Below are 23,898 nucleotides of genomic sequence, written 5' to 3'. Positions count from 1 at the left end.
GTGTGTGTGTGTGTGTGTGTGTGTGTGTGCATGTGTGTGTGTCTGTGTGTGTGTGTGTTTACTCAATGCTCATGAAAGACTTGGCTCTACTCTGATTGTTACAGAGGAGCTGGCACCGGCCTTCTCTTGGCAACTGTTATGCAAGTCACTGCACTAAAACAGTTTCCCTCTAAATCTGTTATGTGTGAGTGAGGTGAAACACTAAAAATGGCACATTTACTGTAAGTGGAGATGCTCCCTGTGCTCTGCTATTGAGGGAGAGGTTATTAGGTTGCACCTGTTCTGGTTTACAAGGCCAATACTGTGAATGATCATCTAATTTGAATGTGTGAAAATCTCTAGATTGCAGTTTGATCTCTCAACTTTACTCAGAGCATTCAATATTAATACTCTACTTATATCAACTGAGTGTCTGATGAGCTTCATACCAAGTTCACCACTAACCATAGCCTATTGTTAGCAGCTGTACTACTACTACTGTCAATAAGCAATCATAACCACAGCCATGGCAGCTCTGATCCCAGCTAAAGGCATTGCTGTGGTTTGTCTGATAATACACAGTACAGTATCAGTATTCGACAGGCTGATAGTCACTTAAACCAGCAATCTGTCACATTTACACACTTACTATGAGTAAAGATTAGCATCAAGTGCTTCATCTGGTGTTTGAAGTTGCTTTTGATATACAATGAAAATGAATTTTCTAAAGTGATGATGTTAGATGGCAGCTGGTCAACATGTTTTAATATTGAAGTATGGTAGCAGACAGTATGGTATGGTCTCTCACTATGCAATACAGATGGCTATAATAACAATACATAATGAAGAACTATCACAGTTACAAGTTTTAATGCAGAAAATCTAGCTGACACTGAGTATTAACATCGGATAAGTAGATAATAAAGGGACACGCTATACATATAAAGTGAAACCTTTATTTTTCACTTCTGATTAAAGGGTTTATTTATAAAACATGTGCTTTTGTTCTCCCCTTGTAAATATAATGTAAATGTAATAAAAAACCATAATGGTCACTGTACAATATATTGCCACATTCATGTGAATTGGTTCACAGAATGACATCAAAAGCTAAAAGCAAAATCATTTAATGCTTAATTTCATAAGACGCCTTCATTCCTTTTACTGCATACACCACATGCTTTTTAATGTATTCCTTCATGTATAATTATGCATAGGAATATCAGTAAAACTGTATTTCCTGCTTGTCCTGACACATTTCTGCAGTTTGTAACACAAAATGAGAGATGTCCCCCTCAGAAGTCTGATATCAGTGGTCTGCAGGTTGAATGAAATCCAACATAATGCATGCATATGTGTATAAAAACTGGAAATATTTCTCAAAACTCTGATGAAATGACCCATAGGGGCTTGATTAAAAATAAATAGCTTATAACACTCCCAAAACATCTCTTTATCTGAAGGCAATCAATACTAAACCAGATTTATCCAGACATGTTTGTTGCTTGTGTCAGGGGTATTTTGTCATGAGCTGGCAGGAACTTTAGCACAGTTAGCTTGTTTTTCACACAGGAAACCACAAACAATGTACAAACTGTGAACTGCTTTAGGTTAAAGTACAGTTTGTGGACTGAAGGGTTTATTTTTAGGCAATTGGAATGATTTCAGTGGCGCATCGGCATGAAGCAGGGCACCAGGTAGACACCAGCTTATTCCCACATCCAGTCGACTTTTTCATCTGGGGACAGTTGATGAACTTGTTTATGTAAGGACAGGGGTTAGCTGAAATAAATAACAGACAAAGCAAATTTAAAAAATACTCTTACAACATACTTATCATGCAAAGAATGTTATATGTATTTTTTAAAATATGTGACACTTACTGCAAAGCTTGTCTACGCAGTTATTGGGACAAGAAGCACATGAGGGTCCAGCTTTATATGGTGGCCATCCTTTGAAGTTCCCTCTGTTGAATAAATTAGAAAAACATCTATGAATATATATTTTTACTTCACTCTGTTTAACGCTGGACTAACCCCTGATTAAATACATAGAAATGTTGTGTACCACTGTTATACGATGGTGTATTAGGGCCATAGATGTAAAAAAAAAGTAGTCACATAGTCTCACTTTGTAAAATTGTACTTTTCAGTTGGGTGTAGTACTAAGGAGATTCTTGTTTTTTTTTTACCCAGAATCACCATATCATCCTAAGCATCTGGGCTTTGAAAAGACATTGTATTTCTCATAAATTTGCAACTTTATAATGTCAGAGAATTAGTTTCTTTCTCAAAATATTACCCCCACTCCTCCAGGTCAGTTTTTTCCCCCTCACATATATGGCCCTAATACGCCGTCGTATTGTTAAACTCTCCCTGAAGTCACATGTAAAATAAAAGCAGTGGGTGAATGAGGGTAACATACGCTCTGTAGTAATGGCAGCCGTAGAAATAGATGCCATTAGGGCACAATTTCATTCCACAGCCAACTTTGTAGGAGCTGTTCCACACCACCTGACAGCAAAGACAAAACACGATTGCTTTCAGTGACACTCTTATGTGGAAACATTTGAATAGTTGTGCATTAGTTTTGTTTAACATGAGTCATTTGTGTGTTTTCCTTAAAAAAACAAATCTCTCTCAGTTTGGCAAACACATTTTTGTCTGAAAGAGATGACCACATTTAAACACAATATATATACACAGTGTACAGTATATAATGAAAACATTCAGCAGCTAAAAACCTACAATATTTACTGTACTGGAATATCATATATCATCACCCTTTATAGGGCAAGTGTGTAGGATTTAGAGGCACCTAGTGGTGAGGTTGCAGATTACCCCCCATCACCTCCCCTTAGTGTGCAAAATAAGCTATGGTGGCTGCTAAAATCACAAAAAACACAAAAGGTCTTCTCTAGAGCCAGTGTTTGGTTTGTCCGTTCTATAGGTGTGTGTGTGTGTGTGTGTGTGTGTGTGTGTGTGTGTGTGTGTGTGTGTGTGTGTGTGTGTGTGTGTGTGTGCGTGCGCGCATGTACTACAATAGACACATAGTGGTGCAACACTGCAGCCTTCGAGTAAGAGGACTCGCTCCATATGTAGATATAAAGGACTCATTCTAAAGTTACAAAGGTGATAAAACACACAAGTTTTTCTTGAGAACCAAAAACAATGAGCTAAAAAGATGCTAAAAGCAGATTAATAATAATAATCCTCTGTGGAGTTCATCGCCACCAGAGAGGCCGTTAATTTACAGTCATGTGATTCATTGTTATGATAAAAAATATATTGATTATAACCACTTTAATTAAAAAGTAGAAACCACACAATGACAAATAAGTGGCATTACTGCAACATCTCTTATAATAATGTTACCGTGGCAACAGGTAGGTGTTACCTGTGTGTAGTGACCGATAGATCCATTGTTGGTAGATCCTTTTGGATACTGGTAGTGTCCCACCTCACTGTGCCAGGCATTAATGACAGAAGTCCACGGGGCAGGTGCGCCTGAATAAAACAGATTCTCGCCTAATTCGTATCCTGTTCATTGGTGAGAAACAGACGACAGCACTGATTAATGGGTGTCTGCAAATACATGGTTTTAATTTCATGTCCAAGTAGATTAATTTATTTAGATAAAAACACAATCTCTAAAATGCATATTAAGAATAATCTACTTAACGATAACAGATCTGTGTAATTTGTTATTAAAAGAAGGTATTAAGACTGGAGATAAGATAATGTTCACTGTGATTCCAGCCATCAATCACAAGGTTGTTCAGTTCACAGGGAACCTTCACACATACTGCATCTCTGAGGTATTATTAAAGGTCCTGGTGTATGTCGAACAAGGTAAAAGGGGGAAAAAAGGAGAAAGGAGGAATACCATTGAGCATGCGGGTGCTCGGTGCTCCATGAGCTAAAATGCATTGGTCAACCCAGGCCTGAGCACTGACTGCTACGTCCTCGCTGTAGCTCTGTGAAAGAAAACAAACACATTTCATTCCACACTGACATCCACAATGTCAAAAAGGAAAAAAATCCATTCTCCTGTGAGATATTGCTTTTGAGAACCAGCTCACTTGTGGTTTGAAAGACGAAGATGAACTTTCAAAATGTGTTCCACACTATAACTCTTAAGATGTGAAATGGCTTTGATTCAAGTGGCCTTCTTCTTTGAGACCAGTTGAGGTGCTTTTCATACAGGCTAACACCAAAACTGAGCTCCAATGCAAACACACTTTTTCTTTTTTTTTACTTCTCTGCAGGAACCTTACACGGCAACACATCCAAGTCTTTAGAAAAGAAATAAAATGTCATTATTCTCCTCTATTGACTGTCAGATTGAGAGTTTAAAGTGCATTTCTAATGGCTGGGCTTCATTCTCTTCTTATTGAATAGGTTAAAATTAAATTGAATCACCTTTTTCCACTCTATGACAAACCCATTTCATATAGCATTCATACATAATTTGTAACATCTATATCGTCTACGGCTTTTACCTGCTTAAAAAATGAGCAGGAATTTACTGCATCAGCAAAATTATGGTTTAGTCAGCAAGTAATCGTCAAACTTTACAACCCTGATTTAAAACTTCTTATGATTCTTTTATTGATGATTTTCAGGCTCCGTGCTCAGAAGACCTCACCTTACTTAATTGTTTTATTGCTTCCCACAAGTGGGGGGGAAACAAACGAGAGAGAATTATTTGTAAATGTTATCTCAGCCACTTTTACTATGCAAGTAGAAAAGCAGCACTGACCATTGTCAGCATGTTGGAAGCAGTAGGCTGGACCGCTCTCCTGAAGGCATTGTGCACGTCAACTATCTCAGCCTGAATTGTTGTGTTTTCTGGGCAAATGTCTGCAAACACATACACAAATATACATACAGACACACATGCTTAAAACCAATAAGTAAACACCAGATTAAAGACATAATGAAGAGTGATATTTACTCTGGTGGCTAAATACCCACGATATGACTCACAAACACATCCTGGTGTAATTACTCAGAAATGGCTTGACATAAAAGGATTGCTTCAAATCCTATAATCTTATTGGGTGACTTGGTTTCAGAATTGATGCTGGAAAATCAAATGCCTTTGTAAAGTTAAACATGCTCGATGCATTTAACAGTGTGCTTACCTTGCTGTGGACACACCATGATATGGCAAGAGGCAAAGTCCATGAAATGAGAAGAAATTCAAGTTCTTATTCATTATTGCTTATGATACATTCTGCCATATATGAAATATCAGAGGAGGAAAAGTAATCATATCTTTTATTTATGTAAAAGTGTTTGTACCACAAAGGAATTATGCTATAAACAAGCCAAACACAGATTTACACCCATTTAAAAGCACAGATTAGTGTATTAGCTATTACTTGATATCCTGTGTTGGATTATATGTGACATTTGAATTTAATAAATTCCAGCTGAAAATGTAACTTCAGTCTAAGTTCTTTTTTTCATAATAATAATAACCATTTAATTCATAATATATTTCATAATATAACATATTGTAATGGTCTATACATATAATTTATGAGAAAAAGGTATTGTTTTCATATGACCCTGTCTTGGATTCTGTCCAAAATATAGTGAAAACTCACAAAATAGAAATACTTAGTGCAGTATTACTACTTCAAAAATATACATTTTTGTATTTTTAGCCATATTTTTAATAGTTTCCAACACTCACATAACATGTTGCATTACAACATTCTAATATATATGTTTTTAAACTGTTTACACTGTTATTTCTTTTTAATATTATTGTAATTCTACTTACCACAACACATGCTGAGTGCACTTGATGCAGTGTCAAGATGCAAATCAGGAGAGCAAACATTTTCCCAGACGGAAAGGGAAGACGACTGTCTACAGTGTAAATAAAAACAAAGTAAAATGATGAAAAACTACTACTACTACTAGATGAATTGTATGTATGATATTATATATTGACATATCATTACAGTTTTGTTATTTGTTATTTATCATTTTATCTGAATTATTAATTAATTATTAATTTAAAATGCATGTCCACTAAAAATTCTGGAGAAAAAAAGTTTATTAAAAAAAAGTAATCTTACACTGAAGGAATTGTCTGAGCTGAGAGCCACAGCTGCTCCTTGGTCTTCGAGAGGTGGAGGTGAGTTGGGACTTTCATCTCCCTCCCTTTATAGGTCCAGCTCACACCATTACAGTACAGTAACTGTAACAGTAACGGTCCCTGCAGACTTTACGCAATGGCTAGTGGACAAAAACAAGTCCGTCAGGCTGCGTCGAAGAGGCTTTTTATTCAAATGAGTGAAACTGACAGGCAGTAAAAAAGAAATTGTTAAGCCCTGGGGTGTATGTGACTACCTGATTTATTGAGTTTACACAGTATACAGCAGAAAAGAAAGAAGGTCAAGATAAATAAAAGAAACGGAGCATTGTTAGATTACAAGACAGAACTGTATGGTCGTGTATGTAAATGGATTAAGGTTATTCAGGTCATGACTGCTGAAGACGCACCCATTGTTTGTTTTAGAAGAAAATACAATACTTTAAAAACATGGTTCTGGCCATTATGTGGGAGTAAGGATTGGGAAATGTAAATTTTTACAATTTTATTGTGTGTACACATGTATTAAATGTCTTGTGTTGAACAACCAGTTGAGTAGGTTTGTGTTTGTGTCCATTTTCTATTTGCTTGAAAAAACAAACAGATATACAGACAGGCTGTCTTTGAAGTTATAGTACAAGCTTGGAGGTGAAACACGAGATAACATATCTTAAATGTTATATAATCCAACAAAATGAAACACGTCACTATTATGCTTTTTCGGCCAAAAGGTTTTGGTACACTCTCACTGCCTTCATCAGTGTACTGTACACTATACTTTCCAGCACCAAACGGCAGACACAGTGGTGCTTTTAACCAGCCAAATATTTATCAGAAACACAACTCAAAAGAGATTCTAATGTGTCATAATCTGTTTCCTCATAAATAAGAAACAAATTCACAATTTTATATGGTAAATATATATCAATGTTGTGTTCAGCCACTTCAAATCATTTAAAGGATATGACTGATGATTTTCTTTATTTTTGTGCAGAGCCAAACCAACAATGAATTAATCCTACTTACAAGTATTGTGCTTGTATTCAAAGCCTGATATATTGTATTCCTCAATGCAGTAGACCTCTGTTGTTCTATAAAAAAGAAACACGCTGTGAGCCACATTGCTGCACTGGGTAACATGTTCCTTTTCCCTGAAGAGCTTGGGCATGGTGGTTTGTTTGAAAATGACTTATAACAGTGAGCACATTTTCAGTCTTAGGAGAGCAGTTCCTTGTATAGCAGACTTACAACAATGTAGTGAAGCTTCTGCACATACACAGTGGCATCTGCTGTAATAGGAACTTCTCTCCAGAGACTGAAAACATGATCGCCGTTCTCGTGGACATGCTGGGCACATTATTAAAAGAATTACAACACTTTCTGGCTAAAGCCCTGTAGCCTTCCCTTATCAATAAAAAAAGCTTTCCTCTTTAGTCACCAATAAATAAATAAACACACACACACACACACACACACACACACACACACACACACACACACACACACACACACACACACATACATACACACACACATGCACACACACATGCACACACACACACACACACACACACACACACACACACACACACACACACACACACACACACACACACAAGTTCAGTCTTCAACACACTACTTGTTTGAGGGGAAGAAAGAAGGTTGTCACCGCTTGGCTAATGGCAAACACAACTCATCCAAACATTCCTTGAAACCACATATAATGTTAATGTTGACATTGCCCTTATTTACCTTTACCATTACCTTTATTTCATTTACCTGGATAAATCTACACAAAGCATCTTCAGCATCCTGCAAACTGAAATTGTAGCAGCTGGCAAAAACAGCAGCCAACCCACTGGTGAAGTCATTGTTGAATCCCATGATCACTTGACCTTTCACAGGCTGCAATATGTCACCTGAAACAAAACTAGATATACTCATCATGCCCTACTGATCAGAAAATGAAGAAATTAGACTGGAAAGAGTAGTGTAGTGGCATATGTTAACAACTGGATCTTACATAACTGATTTAAAAAGAAAAATAATTAAAACATGAACCAATGTGAACCAGCCCATCTGTCGCTGCGGCCAGTCACCATGGTGATCCATGGTGTTTTGAGAGCTACCACCCGAACAGCTCCACGCCAGTCCCTGCACTGACAGCTGATTCTCCCGACTGCCAAAAATTAGGCTAAGACATCTGTGTCATTTGCTCATAACTGGGTTGGTGTCAGACTGAGACATTAAATTAATTTAGAATTGAATACAATATTAGTTTCATTGTCGGTAACCGTAGGCTATAGAGTATTCATAAACCTATCATTACCACCATCTTCCATTCATTTCGCCATTTCAATAATAATAAATTCATTTTACATTGTGTTTTATCATTTATCATTGAATTTAACCAGTAGTTTTCCTCAATAAATGTCTTAAAATTTATTGAGGCCAAATTCAAATTTATTGAGGCCAAATTCATTGCACCTAGTCATTGTCTGTGTGATCTTTCGAGTAGAGGACAGAGATCTATTGACTGAGAAAATGAAAATTATCATCATAATTAATTTCTTCCTAATTAGGAAGTGGTGCCCTTTTAACAAGTGCTTATAAATAACATCTAAATCTGTTACATCGTTATTAGTCTTTGGACCGTAGTCTTCAGGTTGAAGGAACATGTCACCCACTGCAACAGTGCGACTCATTGACAAGTTTTAAATAGTTTTTGGACAACAGAGGAATACGATATATCAGGAATTGGATACACACACAATATATGTATGTAGTTTGGCTCTGCACATGAGATTTGTTGACAATTTAAAATAGTCTTATTCTTCAATGCTGTTTTAGCGTTTTAAACACTGCCTTGGTGGGCAAACAATAGATAAAGTAGGTGATTTTCATGAGGAGTAATAATTGTTAAGTAAAAACCTACATAAAATGAACAAGAATTTAAAAAATCACAGGATAGATTGCAAGTTCATTGAGAAGTGATTTTGGAAGAATAAAATCACACTTCTCATCACTGTAAATAAGGAGGTCTTTACTTCAAATAAGTGAGTTATGTGAGTTATATGGGTAGTAGTAGTTATATGGAAGTCGTATTAACAGGTATCAAGAATAAAAAGGTACATTCAGGAAACATGAGGAATAGTGTAGATTTTGGATTTAAATTAGCTTCTGAAATAAAGTGTTTATTAACTTGTAAAATAAAAAAACCCAACTTGGACTGCTGTGTGAGAAGCTTGGCGTGAACAAAACAGAATTTTTATCTTTGGAGCGACCTTGTGTGTTCAGAACATAATACCTTCCCCTCTCTAGGTTTTGATTATGTCACTTAATACACAACAAGCATTCTTCTGCTATCGCCTCTCTACTTAATGCACCATTATGTTATTTGTTAATACGGTATAAGTGGTTTCTGGAGTCAAACAGTCTCAGTGGTCAAAGACAAGTCTCACTTGAGCTTTTGGAGTATAGTTTTGTAGTCATGTGATTTAGTTTTTCCATGTTTCAAATTCTAATGCGCTAAATGTAGATTATGTCGATTTGTTTTTAATATTATGGTGTAAACAGAACAGTATTGCAGAAAATATTATACTACTTGCATGCTCATTGTGGTGAAGAACATTATTTTATTACTGTAATATTACAAAACCAGTTGAAAACGACTGAAATTGAAATAAGACTTAAAAGATATTAAACTTGCATTGACCCATTGCTACTCCGTTTAGCTCTGGTGTGTTCTCCAACTCCTGAGGGAAATATCTGTCTCTTTAGCTGCTAAATGATCCACTACGTCCAACCGGCTAACTTTGTCTTTATGCTATTTGGGCACAAAGACAAAAGTTTAGTGGGCATGTATAGTGCACAGTAGTAGGGTTTAAAAGCTGTTTAAATGAAACCGGCTGCCTGCTGCGGCCGAAAAACAAGCCTGATGAGAGCGGTGAGATTGAACCACAATAAAGTTGTGGGCTGTAAACCCACAATGATCTGAAGGATAATAAAGCTTTGTAGAGCCGAGGGGAAACTGCAGAGTTTGGTTATAATTCTCTTTGGGTTGTCACCATCAGCGACACCCATTTGATCCACTGTTATTATATATAGGGAATAAATATACTTACATAAAAATAAGATACATACATGAATATATTATTGCAGCTTTAACTGTGGTGCTAATCTGAAAAGTGATGTAGTGATGAAGTCATTTTCCACTAAAACCACTAAAAGTCTGATAAAGCTACACAATGCTCGAAGCAAGCTCCATTTAAAATGTAACCTACAAAAAGAAATGCAAACCACAGTCAGTTTGCTCTCCACTGTCCAACGCTCTGTGTGATGATGGATATCATGGGTGTAGTGCTTTATGTACTCATGGCGTTGTATACATTCAGATATGCTTTTCTTGAAAGAAAAAACTCTTCACATGATGTCAAATGAAGGCGCACCACTTAAAATAATAGTCGCCATTACAGAAAAGGCGTGAGTGCAGCTACAGACGGACTCCCTGCGCAGAAAAATGACAGCTTGGTGCAGTATGGCTCAGTGGAAATAATGTCAGAAAGATTGAAATCTTTTGTTTGGAAATCAGATTATAATGCATTATAGTCATGGGCGTCTTAGAAAGCATTAGAGAAATATACTACTGGATGCACAATGCCCGATAATGTACAGCTAACAGATTCCTTTAACACTGAAATAAATAATAAAAAAGGTGTATTAATACATTTTGGACAGTAAAATAATAAAATAGCTTTGGTAGCTTCTTACCTTTATCATATATAAAGAAACACTATGTATTAAAAAAAAACCTATAAGATGTTATATAAGCTGTCAACAGATATGGATCAACAATCACTATCATCCATCCCTGTGAGTCATTACTGAAGCCTTATTAAAAGTTATTTTGTACTAATGGTAGTGTTAAGCATTTCAGTATTTTAGCACATAATGCTGATCTAGTTCAGCTTTGTCCGAACTTACTTCCCCATTCAATTCATTGAGTAATCCCTACACACTGTATTAACTATGTACTGAGCAGTAATATCAGATTTTGAATCATCGTGACTTTGCATCATCAGTGGTGAAGTATTGCATTGTGTAGCAAACCCTTTAAGGTAGTAGTACATGCAATTTTTAATGTACACTACATTTTTTATTTCATTGTGGGAACACTAAAGTGCACACAATGAGAAATATAGATATTAAACATTACGAGATTTAACACACATCCTTGGACTTTTATTCAAACACTCCTTTCATCAGTATTCATGTCTGATATGATTCACAAGCTGCATTCAATCAAAACAAAAGTGCAATCAATTTTTTTCTGAAGAGGCTTTGAGACAAGAGGAGTTCATATTTTCCATCAGAAACAGGCGGCATCATGAGCAAGAGTTGATTTATAATTATCTAATTAACGAGGAAACCAACCAACAAAGGGGCGGCTGTAGCTCAGGTGGAGCAGGTTGTTCAGTAATCACAGGGTCGGCTGGTTTGATCTCCAGCTCCACCTGTCCGCATGTCAAAGTGTCCTTGGGCAACATACTGAACCTCAAATTGCTCCTGATGGAAAGGCCAGCACCTTGCACAGTGGCTCACTGCCATCATCGTGTAAATGGGTGAATGAGCGACAAATTATAAGGTGCAGCTTTGGATAAAAGTGCTATATAAATGCAGCCATTTACCGTTTAAAGGAGAACACATACATCATGTTTGACATTTAAGGACTGATACAGGGGCGTACCACTCAGCCTGTGAAATAGATGTATATAATGTCTTCTGTAGCGCTTTGTCAACTCTGAGAAAATAACAAATGACATCATCTTGGCTCCGGCTTGGAGACTATACATTCATGACTTTAAGGTCCTTCTCCATACATGTACAAAGCCCTTAATGGGCTATGACCAAGCTGCATGGCTAACTCCCTTGTTAACTATTTGCCTTCAAGAACATTGCGATCATCTGCTGCTGATTTATTTGAAGTTTCCAGCAACAACAGAAATAAAATCAAGATGCAGCCTTTGTCAATTACTCCCCCAAAACGATGTTACATCAGGGAAGCTGGTTTACTAAATATTTTTAAGAGAAAGCTAAAATCTTATGTCTTCACTTTAGCTTTTAGTTAGCTCTTCTATCATTTACTACTGCACTTCTTTTAATAGTTGCATTTTACTTCATTTTATGTAGTTTTTAATCTACTTTTTTAGCTACTTTTACTATGTACTATTATTATTGTTATTTTACACTTATATTCCATCTATTATTACATTAATGTTTTGATTTCTTTCCTCTTTCTTTTCTGTTCTTGTTTCTTTTAACATTGCTTTATGCTCCTTTTATGTTATGTGAAGCACTTGGTGTATGTCATTTCTTTGTTATAAAGCACTTTGAGCTGCATTTATTGTATGAAATTTGCTATACAAATAAAGTTATTATTATTATTGGGTTTTCTTTTTGTATAAAATAGACGTTACAACCAAGGAGAATCTAATAAAAAGTGGAATAAATGTGGGATCCAGTGTTTTTGCAGCTTGACCCATGTTAGAGACTCACAGTCATAAACTCAGCCCTCTTTGATTTTGACCATTATTTTCTTACATAAAACCTCCAACTTTATGGAAGTGCAATACTAAATTGCTGGGATACACCTTTTAATAAACATTTCTGTAAATGTAACAGTCAGTATAAATGCTATTTTTCATCTGTGGTACTAAAAAAGACTGCTTCATTAGATAAGTAGATTAAATGTTGCTGATTTGTCTTGTCATTGTTACTGTACTGTTTTGTGCTGTTTTGTGTCTACTAATCTGTTTTCCAACCCTCCCTGATGTGTATTGTGCTTGTGTCTATCTACCCACGCTGCCCTACCTATTACACTTATATATATCTAGTGTTTGTAGTCCTTGTGTCTGACTATCACTGGGACTGCAGATGGAAACTAGCCAATGACCAGACTCTGGTGCAATGTATCTTTTCTCTTTGAGATTAATGTCAATTGTGCCTCGGTCCCTGACAAATAGACATAAATGGAAATTAAGTTGGATATCAGCATGCAAAGCAGTGAAATAAGTTATATTAATATTAGTAAAGGTAATACAGGATATCATGCTGTAATCTACATATGCATCAGAGTGTGGAAACAGTCAGAAACAGGTACAAAAAACATACAAATATACTTTAAATTACTCTGTATCACTGGATCTCCATCATACTCTGAGTCTCTATAAAAGCAAAGCAACACTTAATGACATGTTGATGTTCCTTATGTTTTACATTTGAGAGGCACGGTTCACTTTCCATATTAAACACTGGGGGTCGCTGTCACATCTCTAGTCACAGACGAGCTGTGGAAGCAGCTGAGGTCCAGTGACAGAACTCAAAAGCGCTCTTTGTACGAAAGCTCAAATATAATCAACCGTGCAATGAACAATGTCGTTATTTTATCACAAAACGAGGAGACTCATTTATGCTCCCTCAGTCACTCTCCCGTCCATTCAGCTGTCTGTCTGAGTCCTCAGTCACTCATGTAAGACTGAAGCTTTCCATAAACACCAGCTTGCACAAACACTATGCTTGGCTGCTCATCTTTACAACTCATCACACAATATTTGACCCGTTTCGGTTGTCCCACGGCTCCTTTCAGTGGGAAAATATCAGCAGAATAGAATCAGCAGTCTGCCCTCTGTGGATGTTTTGGCAGTTGAGGTCAAGATTTCACAAAGTTACGGGACATTAAACACGTCCAATGTCCTCTTAAACAATAAACCCACTAAAATGTATAAGATTTGAAGATGACGTCATGTAAATGACATTTTTCTCAATACTTTATATTTTCCACAGCTAAAGATTCTTGGTAATTACTCTATTGGTGATCATTAGTCCTTTTAACTCATTTTAAAAGCACTGGGGGAAAAAATGAAGCATCCATCCAACCTTAACAATTTAACTTTCTTTTGTTCTTTAATTGCAACCTCAGGTCTCTCCATGGGTGTTTTAAAGACAGGACTTGCCTGAACAGCCCTTTTTCCCTTCCAGCATTGAACCTTTTTGATGTGAAGGTGGAATAGAGCTTCTGGTTTGACAGCAAAACACGGAGAGGAAATCTCCATCTTTAAAACAGACGTATCATTAATTTGCAGCCTGGAGTTAAGTTCCTGTAGCAACATCTATGCAACACAATGAGAGCTCTCCTTGAAACAACAGCTGTAACTGTGGAAAATGACCAAATAAAGCTCATGTTAGGCAAAAAAAAAAAGACCTTGAGAAGAGACCAATGTCACGATCATGATCAAGTCTAATCATAGCTTCCTGAGCTCTTCATTAGTAGGCTAATTATGGCAACTCATCAAAAAGGCAAGTCTTCCTTTGTTTCTCTTGTTTTTCGGTTGGGTTTTTTTTCTTTCTCTCTCAGCTTGTCAATGAGAATATTTTTAACAAGCATCATCTTTTGTTTGCTTTTCAAGTTCACGCTCTGTCTGTGCTAAGCCGACATTTTTCATCTGTTTGCTCACAGAAAAAAAGAAAGAAAAACCCACAGAAAATGTAAAAAAAAAAAAAAAAAAAAAGAGTTAAATCTCATGAACTTTGGCCAAGAAACATATTATACACTTTTTGGGCAGATACAGGAATTCTTTAAAGTATTTCTTAATTTTGTGATAAAGGGCAGGTACACAGTTTTCTCATACACATACAGTTAAGACTTGCTTGCTAAACCTACCTATGTAAATGAAAGGAACCAGGTAAATGTATTGCATTATTTGTTTATGTATTATGATGCAGATGTTGACCCATTTGCAGAGCTGCGCTGTTACTGAAGTGCTGTGAGCTACATGTTAACATGAGGATGCTAACATACTCACAATGCACAATGCTAACATGCTGATTTTAAGTGAGTATAATGTTTACTATGTTCACTATCTTAGTATGTTAACTATGTTAGCACATCACTGCCAGTGTGGCTAAAAAGATATATTAATGTTTTCTGTGTGATAGAAAAAACAGAAAACAGATGCAAACACCTGTTAAAATAGTCATCGCTGTAAAAGATCCTCATTCAGCACCTATCCTGAATGAGTGACATGGTTGTTTTGTGCTGAACTGCAACCAAATGGATTTGGCAAAACAACAACATATCTTAGTCTTTTATTATGGCTGAAAAGAGGCTGCAGCAAGATGAGATTAAAACTGGCCATATTGCAGTCGTTAGCCTATTCAAGTTAAGATAAAACCTAATCATTCAGGTAATTATTATAAGGCAAACAAACAAGAAGAACAAGATTTCAATTGTCATAGTATTTACAGCACATTATAGTCTAATAGCACCTACAGGTCTAATATGTTATGAATTTAATTCATAATAAAAAAAAAAGACGAAAATAATTTCAACATAACATCCAACATAATTCTTCAACCTCGTGGCTTTGCTCTGTTGTCATGGAGATGGTTTAGTTATTATCAGCGTGGAATTTGGGTCACAGTTGTAAAACATGTTGGTTACTTAGGTATGTGAAGGGTGCGATTTAAGGTTTTTCACACAGAAATAATGAGACTGAGATTCCTGTTTCTTACATTGTTTGTTTTTCATTCTCCTCAAGCACAATTTGTTCTCTTCTGAACATGTAACTGAACCAGTGGTCGACCCGTTTCACCCACCAGCATTCAGTCCAACCGCCTTGAGCATCTTTCCAGACACAGAAGTCAGTGTGTCTCAGTGCGTCACTCTCTTTGTAATAAAAAGGCATGAAAGATCTACCGATTCTGCCTGCTGAAATGTTGACATCATCTGGCTTTTTCTTGAGAACAGAAGTTTTGGCCCCTTGGGGGCAGCAAAAACAAGCTATGAACTCAGCATTGATATTAGGTTGTTAATAGCAAACAGTTGCCTATTTTACACCAGCAGTCACAAAGCAACATGAGCAGTTTGGAGTCATGTTTCTGTCCATCTGATGAATGTAAGTCTTTCCCAACTCCAGAAGCAAATATATATCTCCTTAGCTGCTTAATACACCTCTATGTTCACCAGCTGGTCGCTAAACTTTATCTGGATGTTGTTTGGTGCCGAGCAGGTAACACAGAAACAGCTGCCTGAGAACAGAAAGAACCAAAACAACCAAAAGCGAACCAAAACAGTGAACAACAGCCTGGATAACAGTGGATCAATGAGCTGAAAGTTTAAGTTATTTGAAAAATCTGAAATCATGAAAAATATTCCACTGTTATCAAATCCTGTGCAACCATCTGCACAACCAAACTCAAACCATACAGTCATTTACAGTCACAATCAATAGATTTTAAGTGTTGCAGAGAGTCAATGGTGCAGACAGACAGTGAAGGAAACTTATTCCCTGATGATGGAGTGATGCTGATTTGCAGATGTTTCCAACATGGATCTCTGTTGCTGCTGGTGCTGCTGTTACTGTTGTTGTTGGAGTAATAGATGTCATTGTGGGTTATGGAAATCACAGTTTATGTATCAAAGGTCTGCTATTTCTCCAGAGTGATGGTGGTCCCTCTTACAGCTAGCTTAAATAATAAATACAGAACTATAGGAGGTCTTGACCCGGATGTATTAAATATGCATAACCACTACAGATGAGTGTAGGACTGAGGATCACACACATCCTTATTCTAGAAAACACCATCATACACTTCACCCTTTTTTTAATCACCAGTTCCCCTAAAACACCTCAGCTGTTCCTGCAACGTGCACATGTGAAAGTGTGTGTGTGTGTGTGTGTATGTGTGTGTGTGTGTGTGTGTGTGTGTGTGTGTGTGTGTGTGTGTGTGTGTGTGTGTGTGTGTGTGTGTGTACTACCTATGTTGTAAAACCTGCTCCTGCTTTCTGTCTCCATCTCTCCCTCAAACAAACTATTGATTACTATTTCTGTGCACCCATCTTTCTGTAGTCCGTCACTCCCAAAACAACACCCACCACCCTTCCTCCTCCTGCCCCTTCTCTACCTCCCTCCTTCTCCCTGACTCTGGTATTTCCCAGTGAAGCCCCCTCCCCACCTCCGTTTGTCAGCCCTCCCTCCTTCCCTTCTCCTCTCCCTCCCCTCTTGTCTCCCCCTCCTCTCCTCAGATGGATTCTTCAGTCAGTGGACTGGAACTGGTGCGGCTGCCGGAGAGATAGACAGTGAGGCAGAGAGGCTTTGCTGAACAGACGCTGGGTCAGAGCGCTCAGTTGCTTCAGACAATCACGGGGGAGCGAGAGAAAGACACAGGAAAAGAGACACACACATACACACACACACACACACACACACACACACACACACACACACACACACACACACACACACACACACACACACACACAGAGAGAGAGATAGATAGAGAACACACAGAAAGATAGACTGAAAAGACAGAAAGGGAGGGAGAGACAGGGGAGAGTGGTAAATATGTGACAGGATGTGGTTTCCCTGAGCTTGCAGAACATCGGTATACAGGCATACTTTGAGCATGACCTAAACACACCAAGTGTACAAGTGTGTTTGAGCTCCGTTAGGTGGCGAGGGTGGAAGACGAAGCAAACCGCTGGAGCTGGAGCTGGAGCTGGAGCTGCTGCTGCTGCTGTTGCTGTTGCTGCTGCTGAGCCTGTAGAGCCAACAGACGCTCTGGTGTCTCTGCTGCCTGTTTGCCAGAGGGATTGTGTTTCCTTTCAGCCGGCCAACTCCACGGCAACCTCAATCAGCTTGTCGTACAGGATCTGAACCCGTCCTCCATCCTCTCTTTGTGCTGGTCTCCTTCCAAGTAGAATGCGTTTCTATGCTGGAAGCTCTGGTCCAGTTGCTGCCTTCGCATCCACGCAGTGAACTTTTCAACTAGATTCAGAGAGAGGTAAGTTTGCTTTGTGTTTGCCCTAGAGCTTCTCAGCATGTGTATGAATGGAAACTTCCGAACATAGTGTTACTGTACTCACGCTTGATGCCCTGGACCGCAGCCATTGTAAACTTGGACTGCAGGCATGGTGGCAATTGTTTACCACAGAGAATTGATTCATTAGACGATGCCGCAAGCCACAAGTTTGGCTTCTGGGCAGTGTGTTCAACAGCAAGCCCTAAATCCACTAGTACCACACACATACACACACACACACACATGTTCGCACTTTCACACACTCAAACACACACACACACTCTGGCCATTCATCATGCACATCAATGGGTCTGGTTGTTTTGAAGTCACATGCATGATAGATGGTACAGAGTGGGGCTGAAAATGCCAAAAATGTCTACCTGGATCCAATCACAGACTTGAACCCTGACAGTGATTCAAGATGTGCTCAACGTACAGCATCACACCACTCCCACCAGTAAGGAGAAAGACAGGGGAGTGTGTGATTTGTGAGCTACTGTACGTGTGAAGGGTTAAAGTGTGGGTTTCCCTGTGTGCATGTGTGCGAACATAGATCGGTGTCTGTCTGTACAAGTGGATGTTTACATGCTTAGAGTATGTGCTGTGGCACATGAGTTCAGCCAAGCATGTGTGAGTGTATGAGAAGAGGAGGTTTAAAGGGAAAAACAAGTTGAGGAATGGCAGGAGGTGAGGGAAGGGCAGTCGGATGTCAGAGAGGAGGAAGACGAGGGCATGAGAGAGAGGAAAAGCCGGGGGGGAGGAGAAAAAAAAGAAAGTGTGTATGTGTATGTGTGTGTGTGTGAGTGTGTGTGAGAGAGAGAGAGACAGAGAGAGAGAGAGAGAGAGAGAGAGAGAGAGAGAGAGAGAGAGAGAGAGAGAGAGAGAGAGAGAGAGAGAGAGAGAGAGAGAGAGAGAGAGAGAGAGAGAGAAGTGAGTGAGTGAGAGAGTGAGAGAGCTCAATCTGAAACTGCTGTTAATTAGTTCCAGCTGGTGAGTTGTGGAGCGTCGGGCTGCGTTAAATCTACAGTGTTGGTGGGTCAGGAGTTCTCTGTCTCAGTCTGTCTGTCTCACGCACACAACACATACACACACAGACACACACACACACACACACGCACACACACATACACGCAAACACACATACCACAGAGATATGTATAGAAAACAACACTGATAAAAACACATACAGACACATAACAAAAATAACCCAAAAAAGAAACAGTTAAGAGGAAGATCACAAATAAAAACATGAAACATAAAGGAGACACACAAACACACACACAGACAGAGAGAGAGAGAAATAATGGCCATGTGCTCAATGTCAAGTGTGTCCATCAAAGAGCAAATGTATACTGTATGTGTACAACATGTGATAAAAGCAGGCAGCACTGCAGACATGAGCATGCATACACGTTACAACATACTTATGACATGAGTACATGAATATGGGTACATGCATACATTGTCTTTATATACTTGTGAGGACACTAATTTACATAAGTAACCCCTTACTTACCCTACCCTTAACCATCACAGCTAAATGTCTAAACCCAACCCTTACCTTAAACTGAACCTAAACCAGATTTGTATCCTGAAAACCAAGTCTTAAACCTCAAATTAAGCTTTAAAGTTGTGAGGAGCGGCCAAAATGTCCTCACAACGCTTGTTTTCAACTGACATTGGTTCTCTCAAAGATTGAGACACACACACACACACACACACACACACACACACACACACACACACACACACACACACACACACACACACACACACACACACACACACACACACACACACACACACACACACACACACAGGGGGAAACACAGAAACTCTATATGGCTGCATCATACACCGGCCAGCTTTTAGCTTGGCTGCTGAAAATGTGGAAGCGATTGTGGTTTGGGCTCCGCTACGCTACAATGTCACGTCGAAAAGGGGAATCATTACACAGGCCAAAAGGTGAAGTAACCATTAGCTTAAATGGTTAATTTAACCAAATTACCAAGTAACATGTTTTCTCATGTATCCAGATGTTTATGATGCTTTTATACACCCAGGTTTAAAAAAACAACAAAAAACCCCAATGTGGATGAATACTCACAGCATTGAAAAGTATAGGTATCTCTGAGGTTCCCTTTATAATGGGCTTAAATGTTATAACTAATGGGTTTAACCATAAATCGTTAACTGAGCCATTAATAAGAACAATGTATGTATGGGTAGCTAGCATTTTCAGAAAAACTAGGTCCAAAATGCATCTGGACCAAAAATCTATTTATTAACAAGTCATTAAAGGTTTGATTTTTAAAACAGTATTCAAATGCCTGTTTTTAAATTGAAAGTTTGTGGTCGCTGTACGTAAATCATTCCTCATGTTCATACTGGTTGTGAAGTGATCACTTCTTAATGGGACTCCAGTGTAAAAAATGAAGAATAAAAATCTGTGGAAAAATGCATTCTGAAGTTCAGCTAAGGCTAATAAAGTTTGAAGCCCCCGCAGTTTGGATCGTTTTTAGAACAATTTCTTTCCTTGTGTTTCCCTGGACTGTGTTTCCTTACTGAGCAGTGGTGGAGGGATCGTAACACTGAGAGGGAATTTTGTTTAAAAAAAAGACTAACTTTGGAAGATACCCACTTGATTTGAAGCTTAGATTTGAGCTTCAACTGCACTTTATAATACAGTTTTATTTACACAGAATGAGCACTGTGGATTTTGTCCCACATTTCTTCCATTGTGGTCACGCTATGATGGCATTGCTTAATGATCAGTGTGAAGAGGAGTGGTTACAGCCACAAATAACTCTTTCAGTGTAGGGCATGTGTTGTATTAGGATAGATTTTTAAAAAGTGAACCGACTCTATCCTTGAAGATTGCAGAGTTAGTGGATTGCTGGAAAAAAAACCTTTTTACAAATGATTCATTAATATTTAGAATTGCAAATTACTTACTAGCCCTTGGTGATGGCTTATTAGAAAGCGAAACAGTTGCAAGTCTTTATTAATGACTTTGTTAACATTTGTTCTGCAGATATTATGTTTTTGTAGAAAGTTAGATAAATCTTTACTTATGACTTCCTAACATTTATAACTGCTGACTCATGACCCTTAATTTACAACTTATTAGCATTTCATGGGTGATACGTCAAACCTCGGGCACACATAATGAGGGAATATGTTTCTTGTCATTTGAGTGAACCAGCCCTTTTTAAAATCAGTCCCAACACTGACGCACATACTACAGCACGCAGTAGTGATGACTGTGAGTTTTTAGGATGTTACTCTTTGAATCTTTACTTTCAGCCATCACCGTGTGTATTTTGTGAGCCTGTGTTGGTTTTCATTCGCTCCAGTCTTTTAGCAAACATGTATTTTAATCAACTTATGTTTGCTATCTGATCCGGGCACCGTGAATCCCCCTGTGCAGCATGAAATTTGATTAAGGTAATTGGCAAGCTTTGACTGGTGTAAACCTTAATGTGTACTCCTCTCCGTTTAGTATGTATATACAAACACCCACAGACAGACACAACAAAATACCACACTTTATACTCAGAAAATGTAGGGATCATCCAAATGAAAGGTAGATATTTTTAAACCACATTAATTTCACTCTATTCGCGTATCATGCTGTGCTTGTTTGATATCGGGAAAACACACAGAAGACTCAGATTTGGGACATAGTGAAATATTTATGCATGAAGGATTTGATTCAAAATAAGATACAGGAAAGAGAACTTGTCAACATTTTAGAGACATTCAGTGCTTAACACCTGGTGTTTTTTTTATAGTTTGGTCCATTTTGGATGGTGTCATGTAATGAATAGAAATCAGATTTGGCATTTTTATTGGCAGTAATATAAACTTTGGGCAGTAAACATGGCTGAAAGACATGGTGGTAAATAACACATGAGTTTTTCAGTTCTCATGACAGCAATGTCATCTTGATTGCAGCCTCCGCCGCAAGTCTCTCATCTTTTCTCTCTGAATGCTCAGTTACAAGATCTCGGGCAAAGATTATTTTCCCTCTATCCCCAGCGAGGTGACAGTGATTGTGCTTTTGAAGATACTAAGTCATTCAACCCTTTGGCATTGCCCTGAACCTGAGAGGATGTATTAGGATAAGTCCTCCAGGCGAGACGGAAAACACAAGAGCAATATTCAGCCAGTTCTGTATCTACAAACCAAAGAATGAGAAGGAAAAAAACTCCCCCTTGACATTTCTATAAGGCAAATTGACTCCTGTTGTAATGGGTGGTCAAGAAAATTGCAGCAGTATTGATTAGGTAATGTTCAACACGGACATATCGATAGGGTGTCTGAAAACCTAAGAACTTGGCTTTGGCTGGCTTTAATAAGAAATGATCTGCCTGGAGCAAGTTCACAGAAAGCAATGAGTCACTCACGGGAAATTTCTTCAAACCCCAACATGTTTTAGAGAAAAATAGCAAGAGGGCAACCAAAGAATTTTCTATTTTTAGCCAAGTATCGTTCTCTCCTTCTTTCTTGAAATGACAAACAATCCCTCTTTCACAGTACATCTTTGGCTACAGCATGAAAACAACCAAGACAGTGTTTGTGCAGGTTGGGCTGAGATAATGTTTTGCTTCTCACTTGTGAGAACTGTGCGAATCCCGGCATGGATAGATTATGCATAACAAATCAAACTCATGACTGTCAAAGACATGCAGCGAGGAAGAGGAGGGGAACAGGAGGACATGATTGTTTGCTCCTGCACCATAGAGGAAAGGAAACTGGAGGAGGAGGAGGACGAGGAGGAGGAGGAGGAGGAGAGGGTGGGAGGGGAGCCAGTTCCAGTGATGAAGAGGGTGGGGGGAGAGCTTATAGCGACCAGAAAAAGAGAAGAAAGAGTGAAACTGACAATGAAAGAGAGAGAGGCTGAGAAAGATTGGTACCTATTATTCTTCTGAGAAGGGAATAGTCATAGAGGGGTTGGTTCCCATGGCAATAGCTCCCTAGATAAGTGTGTACGAGTGTGTGTTAGTATTTGTGTGTGCGTGGACGGACTCTAGCCGGGCCTTGAGACTGTACAGAAGAAGACAGGGTTGGCCGAGGCCGTATAGAACTACAGAGCCACCCAAAGCCTTGAAACGGCAGAGAATCTCAGACATACACTATTGTTTACCCGCCCGTTCTCTCCGTCTCACTCAACACCCATCATTTTCCTTCTTTTTTTTTTCTCCTGCAGGCTTGCTATTATGGATCGTCCTTGGGCATTCAAAGCAAATATAACAAATTCAGTGAGTTGAAAAAGCAATTCCACCTTTGACACTTAGGCCTCCTTGTTGGGAGTGTGCAAAGGTTTAGATGTGGAGATGTCTCCAAAAAAACTCATTTTTAAGCTTTTCTGTGGCACCTTGATGCAGAAATGGGTTGAGGATTACCTCCTACCAGGGCCACTCGTATTTCAACACATGCACTCACAATACTTAAACTTTTTGGGTTGATTACCTTTTCATTGAAAACTGTTGACCTATCATTTTGGCCATTGTGGTAAATACATTTACTAGCCCTGTTGTCCTGTAATTGCCTGAAAATCACATGGATGGTTCTATATTACATTATTTTTTAAGTATAATCATCACTGCTTTCATTGAATTGGGTGATAATTTGTACTTAAGGCTTTATAAACAGTCAAACCAAACCAGGTCTGTTTCAACCCAAAAGGGCAACAGGTGTCATTATGTGATGCCATTCAAATATGTGAAATGGTTTCAAAACTGTATCCTGACTAAAGTATGACATGTACCAGTTGTTGGCTAAGAAGGTCTAACACTGAATTAGATGATAATTTATAGCTTACACTTTATTAACAGTCAAAGAACAAAAGTTGCACGATCGACAGGAAGACAACAGGAAGGTTAAAGTTTATAACTTCTCTGAATTAACTATAGACTACTGAATATTACACTAAAATAAAACTGT

The 23,898-nt window shown here is 38.3% G+C and overlaps 2 protein-coding genes across 2 annotated transcripts in view; one reads left to right on the top strand and one right to left on the bottom strand.

The window, feature by feature from the left end:
* Positions 1-1,624: 1,624 nt before the first annotated feature.
* LOC133983925 (cysteine-rich venom protein) lies at positions 1,625-5,832 on the bottom strand. Its single transcript, XM_062423138.1, has 7 exons — positions 5,769-5,832; positions 4,741-4,841; positions 3,865-3,955; positions 3,376-3,518; positions 2,404-2,492; positions 1,863-1,945; positions 1,625-1,761 (listed from the first exon to the last, which is right to left on the bottom strand). The coding sequence occupies exons 1-7, from the start codon at positions 5,830-5,832 to the stop codon at positions 1,625-1,627; spliced, it is 708 nt and encodes a 235-aa protein (XP_062279122.1).
* Positions 5,833-17,219: 11,387 nt separating this feature from the next.
* The window catches only part of LOC133983731 (raftlin-like), a 114,395-nt gene continuing 107,716 nt past the window's right edge, over positions 17,220-23,898 (top strand). Inside the window, exon 1 of the mRNA XM_062422907.1 lies at positions 17,220-17,931. The gene's annotated coding sequence lies outside the window, so the exon portion shown is untranslated. The remainder of the gene's footprint in view (positions 17,932-23,898) is intronic.

This window comes from Scomber scombrus, chromosome 7 (genome assembly GCF_963691925.1).
Source record: "Scomber scombrus chromosome 7, fScoSco1.1, whole genome shotgun sequence".
Lineage (NCBI taxonomy): Eukaryota > Metazoa > Chordata > Actinopteri > Scombriformes > Scombridae > Scomber > Scomber scombrus.
The sequence above is the reverse complement of the archived record's forward strand: the minus strand, read 5'-3'. Positions and strand labels throughout refer to the sequence as shown.